The sequence below is a fragment of the Thalassophryne amazonica genome, chromosome 14 (assembly GCF_902500255.1).
Source record: "Thalassophryne amazonica chromosome 14, fThaAma1.1, whole genome shotgun sequence".
In the NCBI taxonomy this organism is placed as follows: Eukaryota; Metazoa; Chordata; class Actinopteri; order Batrachoidiformes; family Batrachoididae; genus Thalassophryne; species Thalassophryne amazonica.
Window position 1 is genome coordinate 69487436 of NC_047116.1, and position 18683 is coordinate 69506118.

Consider the following 18683-nt stretch of genomic DNA (forward strand, 5'->3'; position numbering starts at 1 on the left):
CAAATGCTTAAAAAGGCAGGAGGTCTGGGGGCCGGAGCTCCCCCAGAAGCTAAAAGGTTTTAGTCATACTCATGCTCCCAAGAACCATTTTACTGAAAAAAGTCTGAAGGACCTAAAGGACATGGTTAGATGGCGAGGAGCTTTTCCAAGTAAGTGAGAGGCAAATAAAGAAAAATGCTTAAAAAGGCGGGGTGTCTGGGGGGAGCCGAGCCCCCCAAAAGGTTTTTGCCATGCTAATGCTCCTCTGAAGCATTTAATCAAAATAAAGTCTGAAGAACCTAAATGACATGGTGAGATGCTGACTAGGTTCGCTCGTTCATGTCCACGACATATGCATATTATGTTAAAATGTCACATTTTGTACCTAATTTTTATGGCATGATCATGCGTACATTAACGCGCAAGCGTGGTGACATTGCTTCCTGCTGTCGCTAACTGCTAACTTTGCTTCATTTTTTGGCTAGAAATAACACCTTTCTCATATATTATGTAAAAGCTAGTGAGAAATAAACACTTCTAAAATTAAAAACATTGTGTTTGTAACCTGATAACACCTCTGGAAGGATTTACAAAAAAATTAGCGAACGTTAGTGGTGACGTCACAGGTTGGTAGCAAAACTCTCTTTTGTTTGTCTGTAAATATATCCCCATTGACATATATTATGTAAAAGCAAGCAAGAAATAAACACTTCTAAAACTGAAAATGCTGTTTTTAGAACCTAATAATACCTCTGTGATTTAAAAGACATTTGGCAGACATTAGCATTGATTCGTTTTGGAGTGGCGGGGGTGACAGCCAACTCAGTTTTTGGAACCTAAAAATTAAACAACTGCAAATTATACAAAAGACAATGATCATACGGCCGATGGTGTTTTAGCATTACTCTTTAAATTAATTTTATTAGGAAATGGAGCAGGTCGCGGCCTCAACTTTATCTAAATTCTGGGTCTTTTAGTGAAGTTTAGGGCTAGTGGCCGGCGATCACCTAAGGTTAGACTGTGTGAAGCACCTTGAGACAATGTTGTTGTGATTTGGCGCTATATAAATGAAAATAAATTGAAATTGAAAATTTAAATAAAAGTGAGCAGAGACTCAGATTTGAATTAAAAAGACTTGCACTGACATGTAAAAAAATCATTGGAACAATTAAATGATTTGGTGAAGAAATTAGTACTTTTCAGGAAGAACAAATACCCGAAACCATTGTATTTTCCTTTGCTTTCTCTTCAGTGCTTTCAGAATTTGATGAATGCTGCAATCAACAGGTGCGACATCATGAAATTTATTCACTTGTTTATTGAAATGGGATGAGGTTGAGGGTTGGTGCTACAGCTGTTGTGTTGTAAATGTGGAGTTAGTAGAAGGCAAAAATGCAACAAGTGCAAGGAAGTGTCCAGATGTTACCCTCAGAACAATTAAGCATAACACATTATTTGGCTACAAACAAGTTCAATGGATGCATGACTTTATGAAACAGCTATATGCTAAGCTAGCTAGCAAGCATATCTACATGAGGAGGAATATTTGTATCCAATACTGTCTCATTCGTGACTTAGAATAAGGTATTGTTTTTGCTCAGTGGAAGTTTAATACGAGCTCGATAATACTGCACCCTCTATAAACATTATTTTACTTCCACATGGTCCACAGTGCCCTCCAAACGTATTGGGCCTCTTGATATTTCAGACATTTTAATTTGTTTATGCCATATTAAATACAAAATGTAAGTCAGACCTCTCAATATTAAAATTTCGAAAATGAGCTTCCTTAAACTCAAACTCAAATCAAACCTCTACAACTTGATATAAATTCATTAAAAATACGACCCCAATTCCAATGAAGTTGGGACTTCGTGTAAAATGTAAATAAAAACAGAATTAAGTGTTGTTAGAAATAAAGGTGATGTAACACAATGTTTACCACTTAGCTTTTTTGAAATGTGTTGCAGGCATCCTTTTTAAAATGAGCAAATATTTGCACAAAAACAATAAAGTTTATCAGTTTGAACATTAAATATCTCTGTGGTGTATTCAATTGAATATAGGTTGAAGAGGATTTGTAAATCGTATTCTGTTTTTATTTACATTTTACACAACATCCCAACTTCATTGGAATCGGGGTTGTATATAGGCCAAGATGATGGGTTGCATAAATAATAGGTCACTTTGGTATAACACCTGTAAATAATCAGTTTTATTGTCAGTTTCCTTCAGACAAGTCAGAGATGGACACATGACATTTTCAAGTCACTGAATATGTCTTGGACTTTATTTCCATCAATTCTGAAGAAATACAAACAGTATGGCACTCTATGGTAAATCTGTATGAAGTAGACAGTTCTCAAATCTGAGTGACTGCAAGAAGACGAAGAGTGAGGAAAGCCACCAAGACACCCAGACAACCCAGAAGAAGTTATTGGCTTCTGTGGCTGTGATTGTAGAAATTGTGCATAGTGCATGTTTTTAGTTTGTATCCCCACTTATACAGCTTCATGATGGAGTGGTATAGAAGAAGATTTTCTTTCACCAAAACATCAAATCTAGGCTTGCATCTCAGATGTACCTTCTGGCAAATTGTAGCTGAACTTTCAGGTCGTCTTTTAAGAAAATCCTCCTTCTGATCACAATGTCGTCTGCAAACATAGTCCATGGAGAATCCTGTCTGATTTAATCTGCCAACCTGTCTATCACCATTGCAAATGAGAAAGGACTCAGAGCTGATTCTTGGTGTAATCCCACCTCCATCTTCAATGAATCTGTACTACTGTACATCTCACCACTGTCACACTATCCTTGTACATGTCCTGCACTAACCTCATGCACTTCTCTGCCACTCCAGGCTTCCTCATGCAATACCACAACTCTTCTATTGGCACCCTGTCATCAGCTTTCTCTAAATCCATAAACACACAATGTAACTCCTTCTGGCCTTCTCTATACTTCTCCATCAGTACTCTCAGAGCAAACACTGCAGCTGTACAATTGTTTTCTTGGCATGAAACCATATTGCGGTTCACAGATCTTCATCTGTTTTCTAAGCCTATCGTCTACTGCTCCTTCCCATAATTTCATGCTCTAGCTGATCAATTTTATGCCTTTGTAGCTACCACAGCTCTGCACATCACCCATCTCTCCTAGACCTTTCCATGTCTCCACTGGAATGTCATCTGGAGTGACTGCCTTTCCAGTCTTCATCCTCTTTAAAAGTGCCTCACTTCATCCTTATTAATCCCTGACACTTCCTGATTTACTCTCTCCACATCATCTAGCCTTTTCTCCCTCTCATTTTCTTCATTCATCAGCTCCTCAAAATATTCCCTCCACCTTCTCAACACACACTTGTAAGCACATTACCATCTGCATTCTTTACCACCCTAATCTCCCGCACATCCTTTCCAGCTTGGTCCCTTTGTCTGGCGAATTGGTTCAAGTCCTTTTCTGCTTCCTTACTGTTCAACTTCTTGTATAGCTCACTATATGCATTGTCCTTAGCTTTTGCCTCTTCTCTTTTTACAATACGCCACATCTCCTTGTACTCCTATCTACTTTGTTCATCTCTCCAACTATCCCAATTATTTCTTGCCAACGTCTTTCTCCTTTGCTTTCCTGGACATCTGTGTTCCACCACCATGTCTCCTTGTCTTCCTTCAAATATCCAGATGTCACACCCAGTGCTTTCCTAGCTGCTTGCCCCCACCGCATCTGCAGTACTTTTCCAATTGTCGAAAATCACTTCACCTCCATCCAGTGCCTTTCTCACCTGCTCACTGAATTTCACACAATAGACTTCCTCCTTCATCTTCTATCATCTCAACCTTTGTTGAGCTCTGATTCTCTTCCTCTTCTTCACCTCAAAAGTCATCCTACAAACTACCATCTGATGCTGTCTAGCGACACTCTCTCCTGCCACCTCCTTACAGCCTCCAATTTCTTTTAGGTTGCATCTCCTACAAAGAATGTAGTGTGCCTGTGTACACCTTCCTCCGCTCTTATACATGTCGCCCTGTGCTCCTCCCTTTCCTAAAGTAGGTAGTCACTGCATTTCAGCAGAGTTGTAGTCTTACACACCTCTCTGCAGCTTCTCTCCCCCTGCCATCCCCTCATTACCCCATCCCCATAGAGACGGTGCCTGCTCCCAGACCACCAATAACCAGCAAAAATCTATTTAAGCATAAAAATTCAAAAAGAAAAAATAATATAGCACCTTCAACTGCACCACAGACTAAAACAGTTAAATGTGGTCTATTAAACATTAGGTCTCTCTCTTCTACGTCCCTGTTAGTAAATGATATAATAATTGATCAACATATTGATTTATTCTGCCTTACAGAAACCTGGTTACAGCAGGATGAATATGTTAGTTTAAATGAGTCAACTCCCCCAAGTCACACTAACTGCCAGAATGCTCATAGCACGGGCCGAGGTGGAGGATTAGCAGCAATCTTCCATTCCAGCTTATTAATTAATCAAAAACCCAGACAGAGCTTTAATTCATTTGAAAGCTTGACTCTTAGTCTTGTCCATCCAAATTGGAAGTCCCAAAATCCAGTTTTATTTGTTATTATCTATCGTCCACCTGGTCGTTACTGTGAGTTTCTCTGTGAATTTTCAGACCTTTTGTCTGACTTAGTGCTTAGCTCAGATAAGATAATTATAGTGGGCGATTTTAACATCCACACAGATGCTGAGAATGACAGCCTCAACACTGCATTTAATCTATTATTAGATTCATTTGGTTTTGCTCAAAATGTAAATGAGTCCACCCACCACTTTAATCATATCTTAGATCTTGTTCTGACTTATGGTATGGAAATTGAAGACTTAACAGTATTCCCTGAAAACTCCCTTCTGCCTGATCATTTCTTAATAACATTTACATTTACTCTGATGGACTACCCAGCAGTGGGGAATAAGTTTCATTACACTAGAAGTCTTTCAGAAAGCACTGTAACTAGGTTTAAGGATATGATTCCTTCTTTATGTTCTCTAATGCCATATACCAACACAGTGCAGAGTAGCTACCTAAACTCTGTAAGTGAGATAGAGTATCTCTTCAAAAGTTTTACATCCTCATTGAAGACAACTTTGGATGCTGTAGCTCCTCTGAAAAAGAGAGCTTTAAATCAGAAGTGCCTGACGCCGTGGTATAACTCACAAACTCGCAGCTTAAAGCAGATAACCCATAAGTTGGAGAGGAAGTGGCGTCTCACAAATTTAGAAGATCTTCACTTAGCCTGGAAAAGGAGTCTGTTGCTCTATAAAAAAGCCCTCCGTAAAGCTAGGACATCTTACTACTCATCACTAATTGAAGAAAATAAGAACAACCCCAGGTTTCTTTTCAGCACTATAGCCAGGCTGACAAAGAGTCAGAGCTCTATTGAGCTGAGTATTCCTTTAACTTTAACTAGTAATGACTTCATGACTTTCTTTGCTAATAAAATTTTAACTATTAGAGAAAAAATTACTCATAACCATCCCAAAGATGTATCATTATCTTTGGCTGCTTTCAGTGATGCCGGTATTTGGTTAGACTCTTTCTCTCAGATTGTTCTGTCTGAGTTATTTTCATTAGTTACTTCATCCAAACCACCAACATGTCTATTAGACCCCATTCCTACCAGGCTGCTCAAGGAAGCCCTACCATTATTTAATGCTTCAATCTTAAATATGATCAATCTATCTTTATTAGTTGGCTATGTACCACAGGCTTTTAAGGTGGCAGTAATTAAACCATTACTTAAAAAGCCATCACTTGACCCAGCTATCTTAGCTCATTATAGGCCAATCTCCAACCTTCCTTTTCTCTCAAAAACTCTTGAAAGGGTAGTTGTAAAACAGCTAACTGATCATCTGCAGAGGAATGGTCTATTTGAAGAGTTTCAGTCAGGTTTTAGAATTCATCATAGTACAGAAACAGCATTAGTGAAGGTTACAAATGATCTTCTTATGGCCTCAGACAGTGGACTCATCTCTGTGCTTGTTCTGTTAGACCTCAATGCTGCTTTTGATACTGTTGACCATAAAATTTTATTACAGAGATTAGAGCGTGCCATAGGTATTAAAGGCACTGCGCTGCAGTGGTTTGAATCATATTTATCTAATAGATTACAATTTGTTCATGTAAATGGGGAATCTTCTTCACAGACTAAGGTTAATTATGGAGTTCCACAAGGTTCTGTGCTAGGACCAATTTTATTCACTTTATACATGCTTCCCTTAGGCAGTATTAATAGACGGCATTGCTTAAATTTTCATTGTTACGCAGATGATACCCAGCTTTATCTATCCATGAAGCCAGAGGACACACACCAATTAGTTAAACTGCAGGATTGTCTTACAGACATAAAGACATGGATGACCTCTAATTTCCTGCTTTTAAACTCAGATAAAACTGAAGTTCTTGTACTTGGCCCCACAAATCTTAGAAACATGGTGTCTAACCAGATCCTTACTCTGGATGGCATTACCCTGACCTCTAGTAATACTGTGAGAAATCTTGGAGTTATTTTTGATCAGGATATGTCATTCAAAGCACATATTAAACAAATATGTAGGACTGCTTTTTTGCATTTACGCAATATCTCTAAAATTAGAAAGGTCTTGTCTCAGAGTGATGCTGAAAAACTAATTCATGCATTTATTTCCTCTAGGCTGGACTATTGTAATTCATTATTATCAGGTTGTCCTACAAGTTCCCTGAAAAGCCTTCAGTTAATTTAAAATGCTGCAGCTAGAGTACTAACAGGGGCTAGAAGGAGAGAGCATATCTCACCCATATTGGCCTCTCTTCATTGGCTTCCTGTTAATTCTAGAATAGAATTTAAAATTCTTCTTCTTACTTATAAGGTTTGGAATAATCAGGTCCCATCTTATCTTAGGGACCTCATAGTACCATATCACCCCAATAGAGTGCTTCGCTCTCAGACTGCAGGCTTACTTGTAGTTCCTAGGGTTTGTAAGAGTAGAATGGGAGGCAGAGCCTTCAGCTTTCAGGCTCCTCTCCTGTGGAACCAGCTCCCAGTTCAGATCAGGGAGACAGACACCCTCTCTACTTTTAAGATTAGGCTTAAAACTTTCCTTTTTGCTAAAGCTTATAGTTAGGGCTGGATCAGGTGACCCTGAACCATCCCTTAGTTATGCTGCTATAGACTTAGACTGCTGGGGGGTTCCCATGATGCACTGAGTGTTTCTTTCTCTTTTTGCTCTGTATGCACCACTCTGCATTTAATCATTAGTGATTGATCTCTGCTCCCCTCCACAGCATGTCTTTTTCCTGGTTCTCTCCCTCAGCCCCAACCAGTCCCAGCAGAAGACTGCCCCTCCCTGAGCCTGGTTCTGCTGGAGGTTTCTTCCTGTTAAAAGGGAGTTTTTCCTTCCCACTGTCGCCAAGTGCTTGCTCACAGGGGGTCGTTTTGACCGTTGGGGTTTTTACGTAATTATTGTATGGCCTTGCCTTACAATATAAAGCGCCTTGGGGCAACTGTTTGTTGTGATTTGGCGCTATATAAATAAAATTATTTGATTGATTGATTGATTTCATGGTTAAAAATTGTCTTCATACATTTTAGAATAATTTCTAATTTGGTATACCAGATTTTTCTTTTTAATTTGATGGCTAGCTCATATGATAGCCATCTCCAGTTGAACATGCTCAATTCTCCCTACTACATATAATGACATCTGGAATACCACATGGGGTGCATTACTATTATTTACATTATCTTGATGAGATTTACAGTCAACTGTTCTTCCGGTTGCCCTGTAACTGGTGCAGCCAGCATTAAAAACACATCCAATAAGTGAAACCAGAGTGGACATTTAAATTAACAAATAATGAATAAATTTCCTGCAACACAACTGCATCCCAGTGATTTTACTGGCACACAGCAGTCACAGAGAATATTGTCCTGCTGTCTGATGCTGCTTTGGACTTCACATGGCTCCATGAGTTCAGTATGATGGTTATTAAACATCTGATAGCCACTGTCACATTTGTGTTTCTTGATTCTTTCATTTGTTGAGCCAAAGTCAGTATGCTGGTAAACATACATCGCAAAAGTCACGTGTCCATGCCACAGCTGTCATGTGAAAATCTCTAACCTGATGTCACTTCCTCTCCAAACCTTCATGGTCACACTCTAACTAAGTTGTGTGGGTTTTTTGTAGACACATGTAAACATAAAACATGGCCCTTGAGCACTGTGAACAATAAGACCAGAAATTCAGCTTACTGGGGAAAATAAATAAAAATTAAAAATGGATATCGACAAAGCAATGCATTCTCAGTCCATTTTTCCTGTAACAGTAGGGAGAATTCTGCCTGTTGATGCCATTGTCTATCTTGTTTGTCAAGTTCTAGTACCTTTAGGAATGTAATAGAAATGTAATTACATTGTGATATGAAGGTGATGACAGGGAATATAATACTTAAAGAAATGAAAGGCCCCAAAGAAATACAAAGTGATCGGTGATCTTGCTTGTGCATAGGATGTGTGGGAAAATCTGGGAAACCGTGTGGCTGTCTTAATCTGTTATCACATACAAGATAAAAATACTAAAATAATCAGAATGGTGTTTTCATTCATGTGACTAAAAATGAGCTGGCTAATATGCTGCCAACCAAATTTTGGCAATGCCCTGAACAGGTTATTTTCTTATTCATAAGAACATAAGAGTGAATGAAATGGAGTTATGGTATTCTGTCCTCGTCTTGCAGTGGTGTCTCGTGTGTGTAATTCCATTGAAGTCTGCTGATTGTTTCAGGTTGTGTACAGACAATTGCTACTTCCCTGACACTGTCTTGCCTGCCTCTGGCAACCTATAAGGGCGCTTGAATGGTCCTTGTGTCTTGTCAAAGTATCACAGTGCCTGGCTTTCTTTAGGCAACACCCCACAGGCTCCATCACACAGCAAAACCTCACCTCTGCCACATCACAAAACTGAGCCGCTGCTCGCCACACTGAAAAAGGACGGTTTCCTGTCGAGAGGATCTCCACCGCGCATGCATGCACAGTTCTCTCTACCCCAGTCTTTAACGCCTCCTCCCATCGAGTTTGTCTACCTCTCTTTATTACGAAACTGCGCATGTGCATCCCCTCATCTTGATGAGCTCCTCGTCATCTAATGACAATATTCTGCTTATATGTACATGCAAGCCTTTACTTTTTGAAATTGAAAAGACACATTACTGTATTTTTATATAAAGACAAAACTTACGTGGGTTTTCTACTTTTCTTCGGTGGGTGAGCTTAACTCAACGGGTGAGGTGCGCATGCACAGTTGCACAGTGGAGCGCATCTTGACAGGACACGTCACCCATTGAGATGAGCTCCACTACCAAAGAAAACCCATCTAAGTTTTGTCTTTACATAAAAAATACAGTAATAAGTGTCTTTTCAATTAAAAAAGTAAAGACTTAATGTACACGCTGTCTTTAAAGCAAAATATTGTCGTTAGATGATGGGGAGCTCAGCTCGACTGGGGACTCAGCTAGACAGAGAGAACACTGGGTCATCTGCGTGTTTTCTGGTCATGTGACACAACAGTTGGGTACCTACCTCACAAAGGGTGAAAAAGGTGGCATTGAAATGGGTTCTGTTTACAATTCTGTCTGACTGTTCATTTGTCAAACTGAACAAACTACAGCAAGTACCACTAGATGGATTTACACAAAGATTTTTTTCTGAAGTGGATCGTCTACATGATTTTGATGGCCTTCAAAATGTTGCAGAATAGCAGCTGTAGAGTATGCTACAGCCCGAACTACTGAGTGAAATTTGAGGAAATGCGATTATGAAATGGTACAACCTGTACACCAAACCGAACATTAACAACCGAACAACCGAATTGTACTTGGATGTTTGCCATATACTTGGTCCTGCTTTGTAAAATGTGGAAAAATTCTAGATCCGCCGCTGTCTGGCAAGTGCATTTGTTTTCATGACCAATAACACCTTTTGCACATGGAGTCTCATGTTAGTTCTATTCAATCTGCATAATATTTGGCTCACAGCAGTAGTTTCATCAACTGGTTTGAAAAATGGGAAACATTTAACAACCTTGCTGATGATTTGATGTTGTTTTCATGTTTTCTTTTCTTCAATTATTCATCTGTCAGATATGTCAGCCTTTTACCTATGCACCGTTTGGACATGGAATTAAAACTCAATTTCTTCTTTCATCACAAAAGAATAAAACATTAGTTTTAATTGTTTTAATTCCAATAAGAGACCGTAGAATTGAAATGCTGCATCAGTGCTGCACAGTGGTGGACTCTGTCCAGCCGAGCGTTGTCTCTGGCTTGCACCAGAGTCCAAACAACAGAGAGGTATGCAAAAGATGTTCTTGCCAATAAAGTCTGGCTGAAAAGATGATGGTGAAAAACAGTTGAGGAGAACGACGGGTGAGTAGAGGTTGCATGGTTACTAGAAAAATAGATGAGCAGCATTTTTTAAATGCCTGCTTTCTCCCTATATCACTGAATATCTAACTCAGATGTCCCACGCTTTCTTTCTTTCCCTTTCTTTCATACTGCTGTTTATTTGTCCGTCTCATGTTGTTCTTGGTGGATGGATGTGGCCCTGTGTGGGTGTTTGTGTGGGGTATGGGGGGCGTTGTTGTTTGTTCTATGGCGTTTATATCATGGGGACGAGTAGGTTATGCATCCAGGAGGGCAATGCTTCAGCAGTTACACGGAGTCACTATGTACTCCCACGATGAGCACCACACCACCACCACCCCCTACTGTTGGAGCGAGAGAGGTAAGAGGGCTTCGGCCACAAACCGCTGTTGTCCTTCTCAGTATTATACGTGCGTCAGTCTGTCAGTCCATCAGTCTGTCAGCTCGTCCTGTGGTCCTGTTTCATCAAATATAGTAGTCTCGAACTTGTGCCATAAAGGGTCACAATGAGGCAGCTTTACAGACCCCTGTTGATTTTCATTTATTAGCACCCCAGTGGGTACAGTGGAGCAGTCCCACCATTCACAACACCACGGATGGATTAATGTGGCCTTGGTTCTCCTGGGCCAAACCTATTCTCTGAAAATCCCATCATAATCAAAGAACACAGGTAAACAGCACCAACTGTAAATACTGCAAACAGCATTTTCTACCATTTGAAGTACTTTAATGAAAAACATTTTCATGGCGTGCCTAAAACACAATAGTGATGTTGCACCACGTTAATATTAAGAAAGAACAATTGCACCTGTGAGCTAATACAAATCTACAAACAGCTGCAGACGTCTTCCAATAAGTTGCCAATCATATTATTTTTTTTGTTTTTTTCAAAATCAGTTTAATTTAAATGCCTCAATGCACAAACTGTATTGCTATAACATAAATGTGTATGTACAGTACCAGTCAAACTAGTCAAATGTTTGTACAAACGTTCTCAATCAACTGAATGGGAAAGTGTGTCCAAACATTTGGCTGGTAGAGTGTACATGCTGTACAGATGTCTGAAGCATAAGTGTGCCTAGAATTTTTATATATACGGTGAAAATTAGTAAGGTCTTTCAGCTTCTCTGGTTTTCACTCGGGGTTGCCACAGCAGATCCAGTATGTATCCACATGTTGATCTGACACACGTTTATATGCTCAATGCCCTTCCTGACAACTCCATATTACATGGAGACAGTGGTGGGCACAGTTCCGATAATCCAATAATTATCGAAGATAATGTTTTCATTATGGGATTATCTTTTTAGATAACTTTAAAAACCATTATCGGACTAATTATCTTGTGATAAATTTTTGTCCAATAATTTTTAGACCAATAACATGGTAAATAAAGCTGAACAGCTACAAACACTTATAAAATTTTAAATCAGTTGAGCACCTACCTAAATGTTTCGTAGCTGATGTGTAGTTCTACCCTCTGCAAAACAGAGGTGAGCTGCTTCTAGAAGAAACCACTCTATCCTCTGCAGCCAAAGGAGAAGTAGTCACACAAAACAAAAAAAACTCATTTCTTTTAACCCCATACTGATGCGCGGGCGATATCACCCAAGTCATCCAGTGGCATACATTTTTAACTTATGGTTCAAATTTTAACCAAACTCATTTCAGACAAGTTATTTAAATTAACGTCATGTCTGAAGTTTTATAAAGTCAAAATATCAGATATATGTTTTAGTTTTAAAGTAATTCTCTAATTTTTAAGGTTTTAGTGTTGACATGCTGTGTCCAGGTGCATTATGGGTATCTCAGTACTTTCACGACATGAGAAATGCATTTGAAACACTCTGATCAGGGTCTACGGACAACAGCATTAAACTCTAGTGCCTAAAGCTCTCGTGAATATATTCTCTGGGTTTATAGACGTTGGTATTGTGTTTGCGTTTATTAAATTCCACGCATCTTAAATTTAGCAGACAGATTATCTGGAATTTTGTTTTGGCAAGTTTTCAAGGTCTCTACTGCCATCTACTGGCCAGTAGTTTTTATGGCAGTATTGGCCCTGAAGCTGGGCTGATATTTTCAATCACTGTACTCAGTTCCAGTTCAAACTGTACCACAGAACCGCACGGTGTAAAAGTTCTGAGTGCCCGATTTATGTTCTCACACACATTGTACATTAAAAAACCACACGTCCGACTCGTGTTTCCAGAAGCAAAACGTAAACAGAAGCTTTTTTTCATTTGACCATACGATCGGCGATCAGGAGGTGGTCGTGAGATGTTAAACGCAGCTTGCTACTCCATGTATACTAAAAGATGTAGGACGCACGATTAACCTGAAACTCTGTGCGATCCAAAAAATTCTTGCACGAATGAAAAATCAGATGAAAAAGGGCCAAAACTCGCACAGAGTAAACCCAGCTTAAGTACTGAACATCTGGCACGAGTAGATCATGGCAGTGTTCTATTATTTATTTTTGACACAGGTTATATCAGACAGTTATTTAATTACAACTTGGCTTTTTAATGCCCTTTTTTTTTACAAATAAAAAAATGGAATGTTTTACAAAAGCACATTTATCTGTAAACACCAACACACGACACACCTCACATTAACGTGTTGGTTTACATAATGTATGAGTCAAACCAATCAGTGTTAGCCGAGGCACATTTTACCCAGAATCCTTTGTGATCTGTCTGTGTTTGTTACAAAACTTCAGAATTAGTGCATGGTAGTGTTCTATTATTTTTTTGACACAAGTTATATCAGACGGTTATCTAATTACAACTTGGCTTTTTTATGCCTTTTTTTTTTTTTACAAATAAATAAGTTTGTTACAAAACTTCAGAATTAGTGCATTATTCAACATTAAAGATATGTTATATTTTAACTTTGTACAAATGACAGAATTGACAGTTATTCTATCAGTATTCATTTTATTTATACACCAAACCATAACTCAGCATTGCTTTATTTTCCAAGACCTCCTCCGCCTGATGGCATCATTGTGCTTGAGTAGAGAGTGGAGCTTCATAGCTCCTCTCAGCTTGCGTCAGTGCTGGAAGCCATGTAGTAAACAGGAGCTTCCAGCAGGGGGTAGGACACTCAAAGACAGAAGTGCTGACTCATTGCTTGGGTCTGTTGTCCCTTTTGATGCTTCCAAAAGCGATCATGGTGTTAAAACTAAAAATCAGCTTGTTAGTAGTTGCAAGTGTACCAGAGACAATACTGGACTTTATCGGTTATCTGTAACTTCAATACATTTTTGGGTGGTTTATCGGTTTATCTTTATCAAAGAAACTTTTAAGTTATCTGATTATCTGTTATCAAACTTAATTTTTTGGTTATCTGTGCCCACCACTGCATGGAGAATAGGAATGGGTAGTCTTTAACTGGGACCTTCTGCTTCTGGAAGCACATTAATGAAATGGGCACCAAGCTGTCTATACAAACAATGAAAATTAAATATTACCAATTTTAAAAATAAATATAAAAATGTGATCACTTTTCACCTTTTAAAAACGTTTTTAGGTAGAATTCTACAGTTTTCAAGAAAGATTATGATACATTTCATCAGATTTCTTTCTTTTTACTCTTGACTAGCAACTTGCTTTGCTCAGGCAGTACATCCATAACAATATAAGGTTTGTTGTTGTTGGCAGTAGTGGGCACAGCTAACCAAAAGTCTGTCTGTTCAAAAGTTCAATAATCACTAAACCGCTAACTGAACAGTTAACTTTTACAACGATAAACCAAAAAAATTTTTGCAGAAGGTACAGCTAACCAATAATCACTAACTTTTAGTGACTGTGGTACACTGTCAGTTACTGACAAGCCAGTTTTGAGTTTAAGCACCTGAGTAGAATCAAAAGCGATCACAAACCCAACACAAACAATGAGTCAGAGCTTATTTCTTTGTGTGCCCTGCCCACTGCTGTAAGGAACAATCATTTACATTCACAGCATGCAGTACACCAGACGTGGGCAAAAGACATAAACAGAAAAGCAGGTTTGACTTATGGTTTAATTTAAAAACCAAACTAATTCCGGATGGTTTAGTGATATTAATGTTAACTCTGTCATTTTTGCAAAGTGAAAATATCACAAATATCTTTTAGTTTTAAAGTAATGCACTAATTCTGAAAGTTTGAGCATTAAAACTCACAGATGTGAAAAGGTATGATGGGAAATTGAGCCTCCTCATCACTGGTTGGTTGGTTGTAAAAAAAAAAAAAACACAACTTAGTGTAACGTGTGTGATGTTTTTCATACAAATAAATCTGTATTTGTAAATATGTAAAAAATCATTTGAAAAAAAAGGCCATTTGCAAAACTGAAAAGTCTAAGTGTGATACAGAGCATCGAATGTCGACCGTGTGACAGTTGGATGCTCTTTACAGTCGCATCCAGTAGATGACAGTATTCTATGCATTTTGGGTCAAAATCCTTACTTACTATGCCAGCGACAAACGTTAGTGGACTAATAGCAAAACTAAGGGCCCCTTCACACATAGTACGAATAAGTACAACTCAGGAAGAATCTTGGCGGATCAGCTCATATGAGTGAACCACAAAAACATTGAGCTGATGGGCAGGCATGAACGATGCCGCTGCGACCGTTTTGTGCATGCGGGAACATAGTGCAAGCTGTGAAAAAAAAATGTAAAATACCTGCTGCGACGTTTTGTGCATGCAGCTTTGTGCATATGGTTTCCTGCGAGCAGCTGCGCAATGTGGTTATACATATATATATATATATATATATATATATATATATATATATATATATATATATATATATATATATATATATATATATATATATATATATATATATATATATATATATATATAGTTTATGTATTCTGTGGATTTCAGTTCACGGATCAATGACTGCAGGAAATCTTGATCGCAAACCATATCACCGCAAAAATTACGAGGGCTGTCCGTAAAGTATAGGTCCTTTTTATTTTTTTCAAAAACTATATGGATTTCATTCATATGTTTTTACATCAGACATGCTTGCACCCTCGTGCGCATGCGTGAGTTTTTCCATGCCTGTCGGTGACGTCATTCGCCTGTGAGCACTCCTTGTTGGAGTCGTCGTCCAGCCCCTCGTCGGAATTCCTTTGTCTGAGAAGTTGCTGAGAGACTGGCGCTTTGTTTGATCAAAATTTTTTCTAAACCTGTGAGACACATCGAAGTGGACATAGTTCGAAAAATTAAGCTGGTTTTCAGTGAAAATTTTAACAGCTGATGAGAGATTTTGAGGTGATTCTGTCGCTTTAAGGACTTTTCACGGTGCGAGACGTCGCACAGCGCTCTCAGGCGGCATCATCAGCCTGTTTCAAGCTTAAAACCTCCACATTTCAGGCTCTATTGATCCAGGATGTCGTGAGAGAACAGAGAAGTTTCAGAAGAAGTCGGTGTCAGCATTTTATCCGGATATTCCACTGTTAAAGGAGATTTTTTTAATGAAAGACGTGCGGACGGGTCCGCGCGTCGGGACGCAGCCGACGCGGCGGCACAGGAAAAACACCTCCGTGTTGATAACCATTTGTAAAATCCAGTTGGCTTTTGATGGCTTTCAGTGGAGTGAGTATATGAGAAATTGTTTATCAGCTGGAGATGTTCCAACGTGTCCTCAAGGCTTCCAACAGAGGTGTTTTTCCTGTGGCGGAGCGTCGCGGCGGCTGCGAGCCGACGCTGCAATTCGCCCGCACGTCTTTCATTAAAAAAATCTCCTTTAACAGTGGAATATCCGGATAAAATGCTGAAACCGACTTCTTCTGAAACTTCTCTGTTCTCTCACGATGTCCTAGATCAATAGAGCCTGAAATGTGGAGGTTTTAAGCTTGAAACAGGCTGATGACGCCGCCTGAGAGCACTGTGCGACGTCTCGCACCGTGAAAAGACCTTAAAGCGACAGTGTCACCTCAAAATCTCTCATCAGCTGTTAAAATTTTCACTGAAGACCAGCTTAATTTTTCGAACCATGTCCACTTCGATGTGTCTCACAGGTTTAGAAAAAATTTTGATCAAACAAAGCGCCAGTCTCTCAGCAACTTCTCAGACAAAGGATTTCCGACGAGGGGCTGGACGACTCCTCCCACAAGGAGTGCTCACAGGCGAATGACGTCACCGACAGGCGTGGAAAAACTCATGCATGCGCACGAGGGTTCAAGCATGTCTGACGTAAAAACAAATGAATGAAATCCATATAGTTTTTGAAAAAAATAAAAAGGACCTATACTTTACGGACAGACCTCGTATTTGCACTTCTGGTGTCAAGCGACCGGTCCTGCTGGGTGCGTCCCGCTCCGGGTACAGTGTGATCAGGTGAGGAGTCCACCTGTCAAGGACAGTCCACCTGTCAAACTCACTGAGGACAGAAACCTCCCCCTATGGTAAACGGCTCAATAATCTAGAGCAGGAGTGGGCAACTTGTTCTAGAAAGGGCCAAGAGGGTGCAGGTTTTCTTTGTAGCCACTGATTCCACCAGGTTAATTCTTTAACCTTATTTAAAATTGAATTTTTGTGAATTAGTGAATTTTATTGCTCGAGCAGGGGTGGTGGCCAAGTGGTTAATGCGCTTGGTTTCAGTTCGGAAGGTTCTGGGTTCAAATCCCACCCCTGCCACATTTCTCCATGTAATGTGGAGTTGCGTCAGGAAGGGCATCCGGCGTAAAACCTGTGCCAAATCAACATGCAGATCCACCTTGGATTTGCTGTGGCGACCCCGAGTGCGAACAAGGGAGCAGCCGAAGGGACTTACTTTTACTAGTGAATTTTATTGCTCATTTTATGACTTATTTTAATGATGAAAAAAATCACTAAAATTCAATTTTTGCACATTTTTCCAAACTGAGAGCTATAGTATAACCAGCAGGAGACCACTGATGTGTGCAGAAAATTTTGTGTTACTACACCGTATAACATGGACGCTCTTGAAAATGTAAACAATACAAAATTATCCAAAGTTTTTCACAATGACATTTTCTAAACTGAGTGCTGTAATACAACCAGCAGGAGACCATTGATGTGTTCAGTGAATTTTGGGACACCACACCTGAATTTATTGAATATTTTTGGTGGTGTCTGGTGTCTTGTTTTTGTACTTTGTAGACGGTCCCGACACTTCCATTTCTCTGCTGTCTGCGCGTTTAGATCAATATTATTTTGTCCAGCTCAGAGGACAGTTCATATGGATAAGGTTGCGGTTCATTGTCTACCTTCCTGAGGTTAGAAACTAGTGTTAATTAATTTGACAAATTGTATTAATAAAATATATTTGGAAAATAGGAGATTTGTTTCCAAGGAAACCTGCAGCTGTACATGTAGACTGACTTTAGTTCACAGATGCTAAGAGATGTTCAGTCCTGTCTGACACAGATTTGGTGTTGACAGCTGTGGATTTTTATTTATATATATATATATATACATATATATATATATATATATATACATATATATATACGAGGTCTGTTAGAAAACTATCCGACCTTTTTATTTTTTGCAAAAACCATATGGATTTGAATCACATGTGATTGCATTAGCCAAGCTTGAACCTTCGTGCGCATGCATGAGTTTTTTCACGCCTGTCGGTTGCGTCATTCACCTGTGAGCAGGCTTTGTGTGAGCAAAATCCGACCCCTCTCGTCAGATTTTTATTGCGAATAAAATGTCTGAACGATTTGGAGCTTTGCTGCATCAAATTTTTCCAGAAACTGTGACAGACCTCCAGGTGGACACCATTCGGAAAATTCAGATGGCTTTCAGGGACGATTTTATGGGGATTACACAGATTAAGGAGTGCTCCAGCCAGTTTAAAGACCGCCCACAGCGTCTGAGAGCGCGGTGCACTCCGAGCGCAGATCGACAGGCTGAAACACCGCTGAAACAACCAGATCATTTCCAAAGTGAAGGCTTTGTTGATCCGGGACATCATCTGACTTCCACAGAAATGGCAGAAGACATGGACATCAGCACTTTTTCGGCACATTCCACTGTTACAGGAGTTTTTGTCATGGAAAGAGAAGCGGAGGGATGATGTCCCGGATCAACAAAGCCTTCACTTTGGAAATGATCTGGTTGTTTCAGCGGGGTTTCAGCCTGTCGATCGGAGCTCGGAGTGCGCCGCACTCTCAGACGCTGTGGGTGGTCTTTAAACCAGCTGGAGCACTCCTTAATCTGTGTAATCCCCATAAAATTGTGCCTGAAAGCCATCTGAATTTTCCGAATGGTGTCCACCTGGAGGTCTCTCACAGTTTCTGGAAAAATT

At 39.5% G+C, this 18683-nt stretch overlaps 1 protein-coding gene across 10 annotated transcripts in view; it reads left to right on the forward strand.

The window, feature by feature from the left end:
• Positions 1 to 18683, forward strand: part of stxbp5l (syntaxin binding protein 5-like) — a 773590-nt gene that overhangs the window by 696184 nt on the left and 58723 nt on the right. For 5 of the 10 annotated variants that reach the window (XM_034186799.1, XM_034186803.1, XM_034186804.1 and 2 more), the window contains one exon: positions 10656 to 10955. The exons of 1 other annotated variant lie outside the window; for it this stretch is intronic. In XM_034186799.1, coding sequence (XP_034042690.1) covers positions 10656 to 10909 — 254 coding nt within the window. In that variant the 3' untranslated portion in view covers positions 10910 to 10955. Of the gene's footprint in view, positions 1 to 10655; positions 10956 to 18683 lie in introns of those variants that run through there. 4 more of the 10 variants (XM_034186801.1, XM_034186805.1, XM_034186807.1 and 1 more) reach the window with 1 other exon arrangement.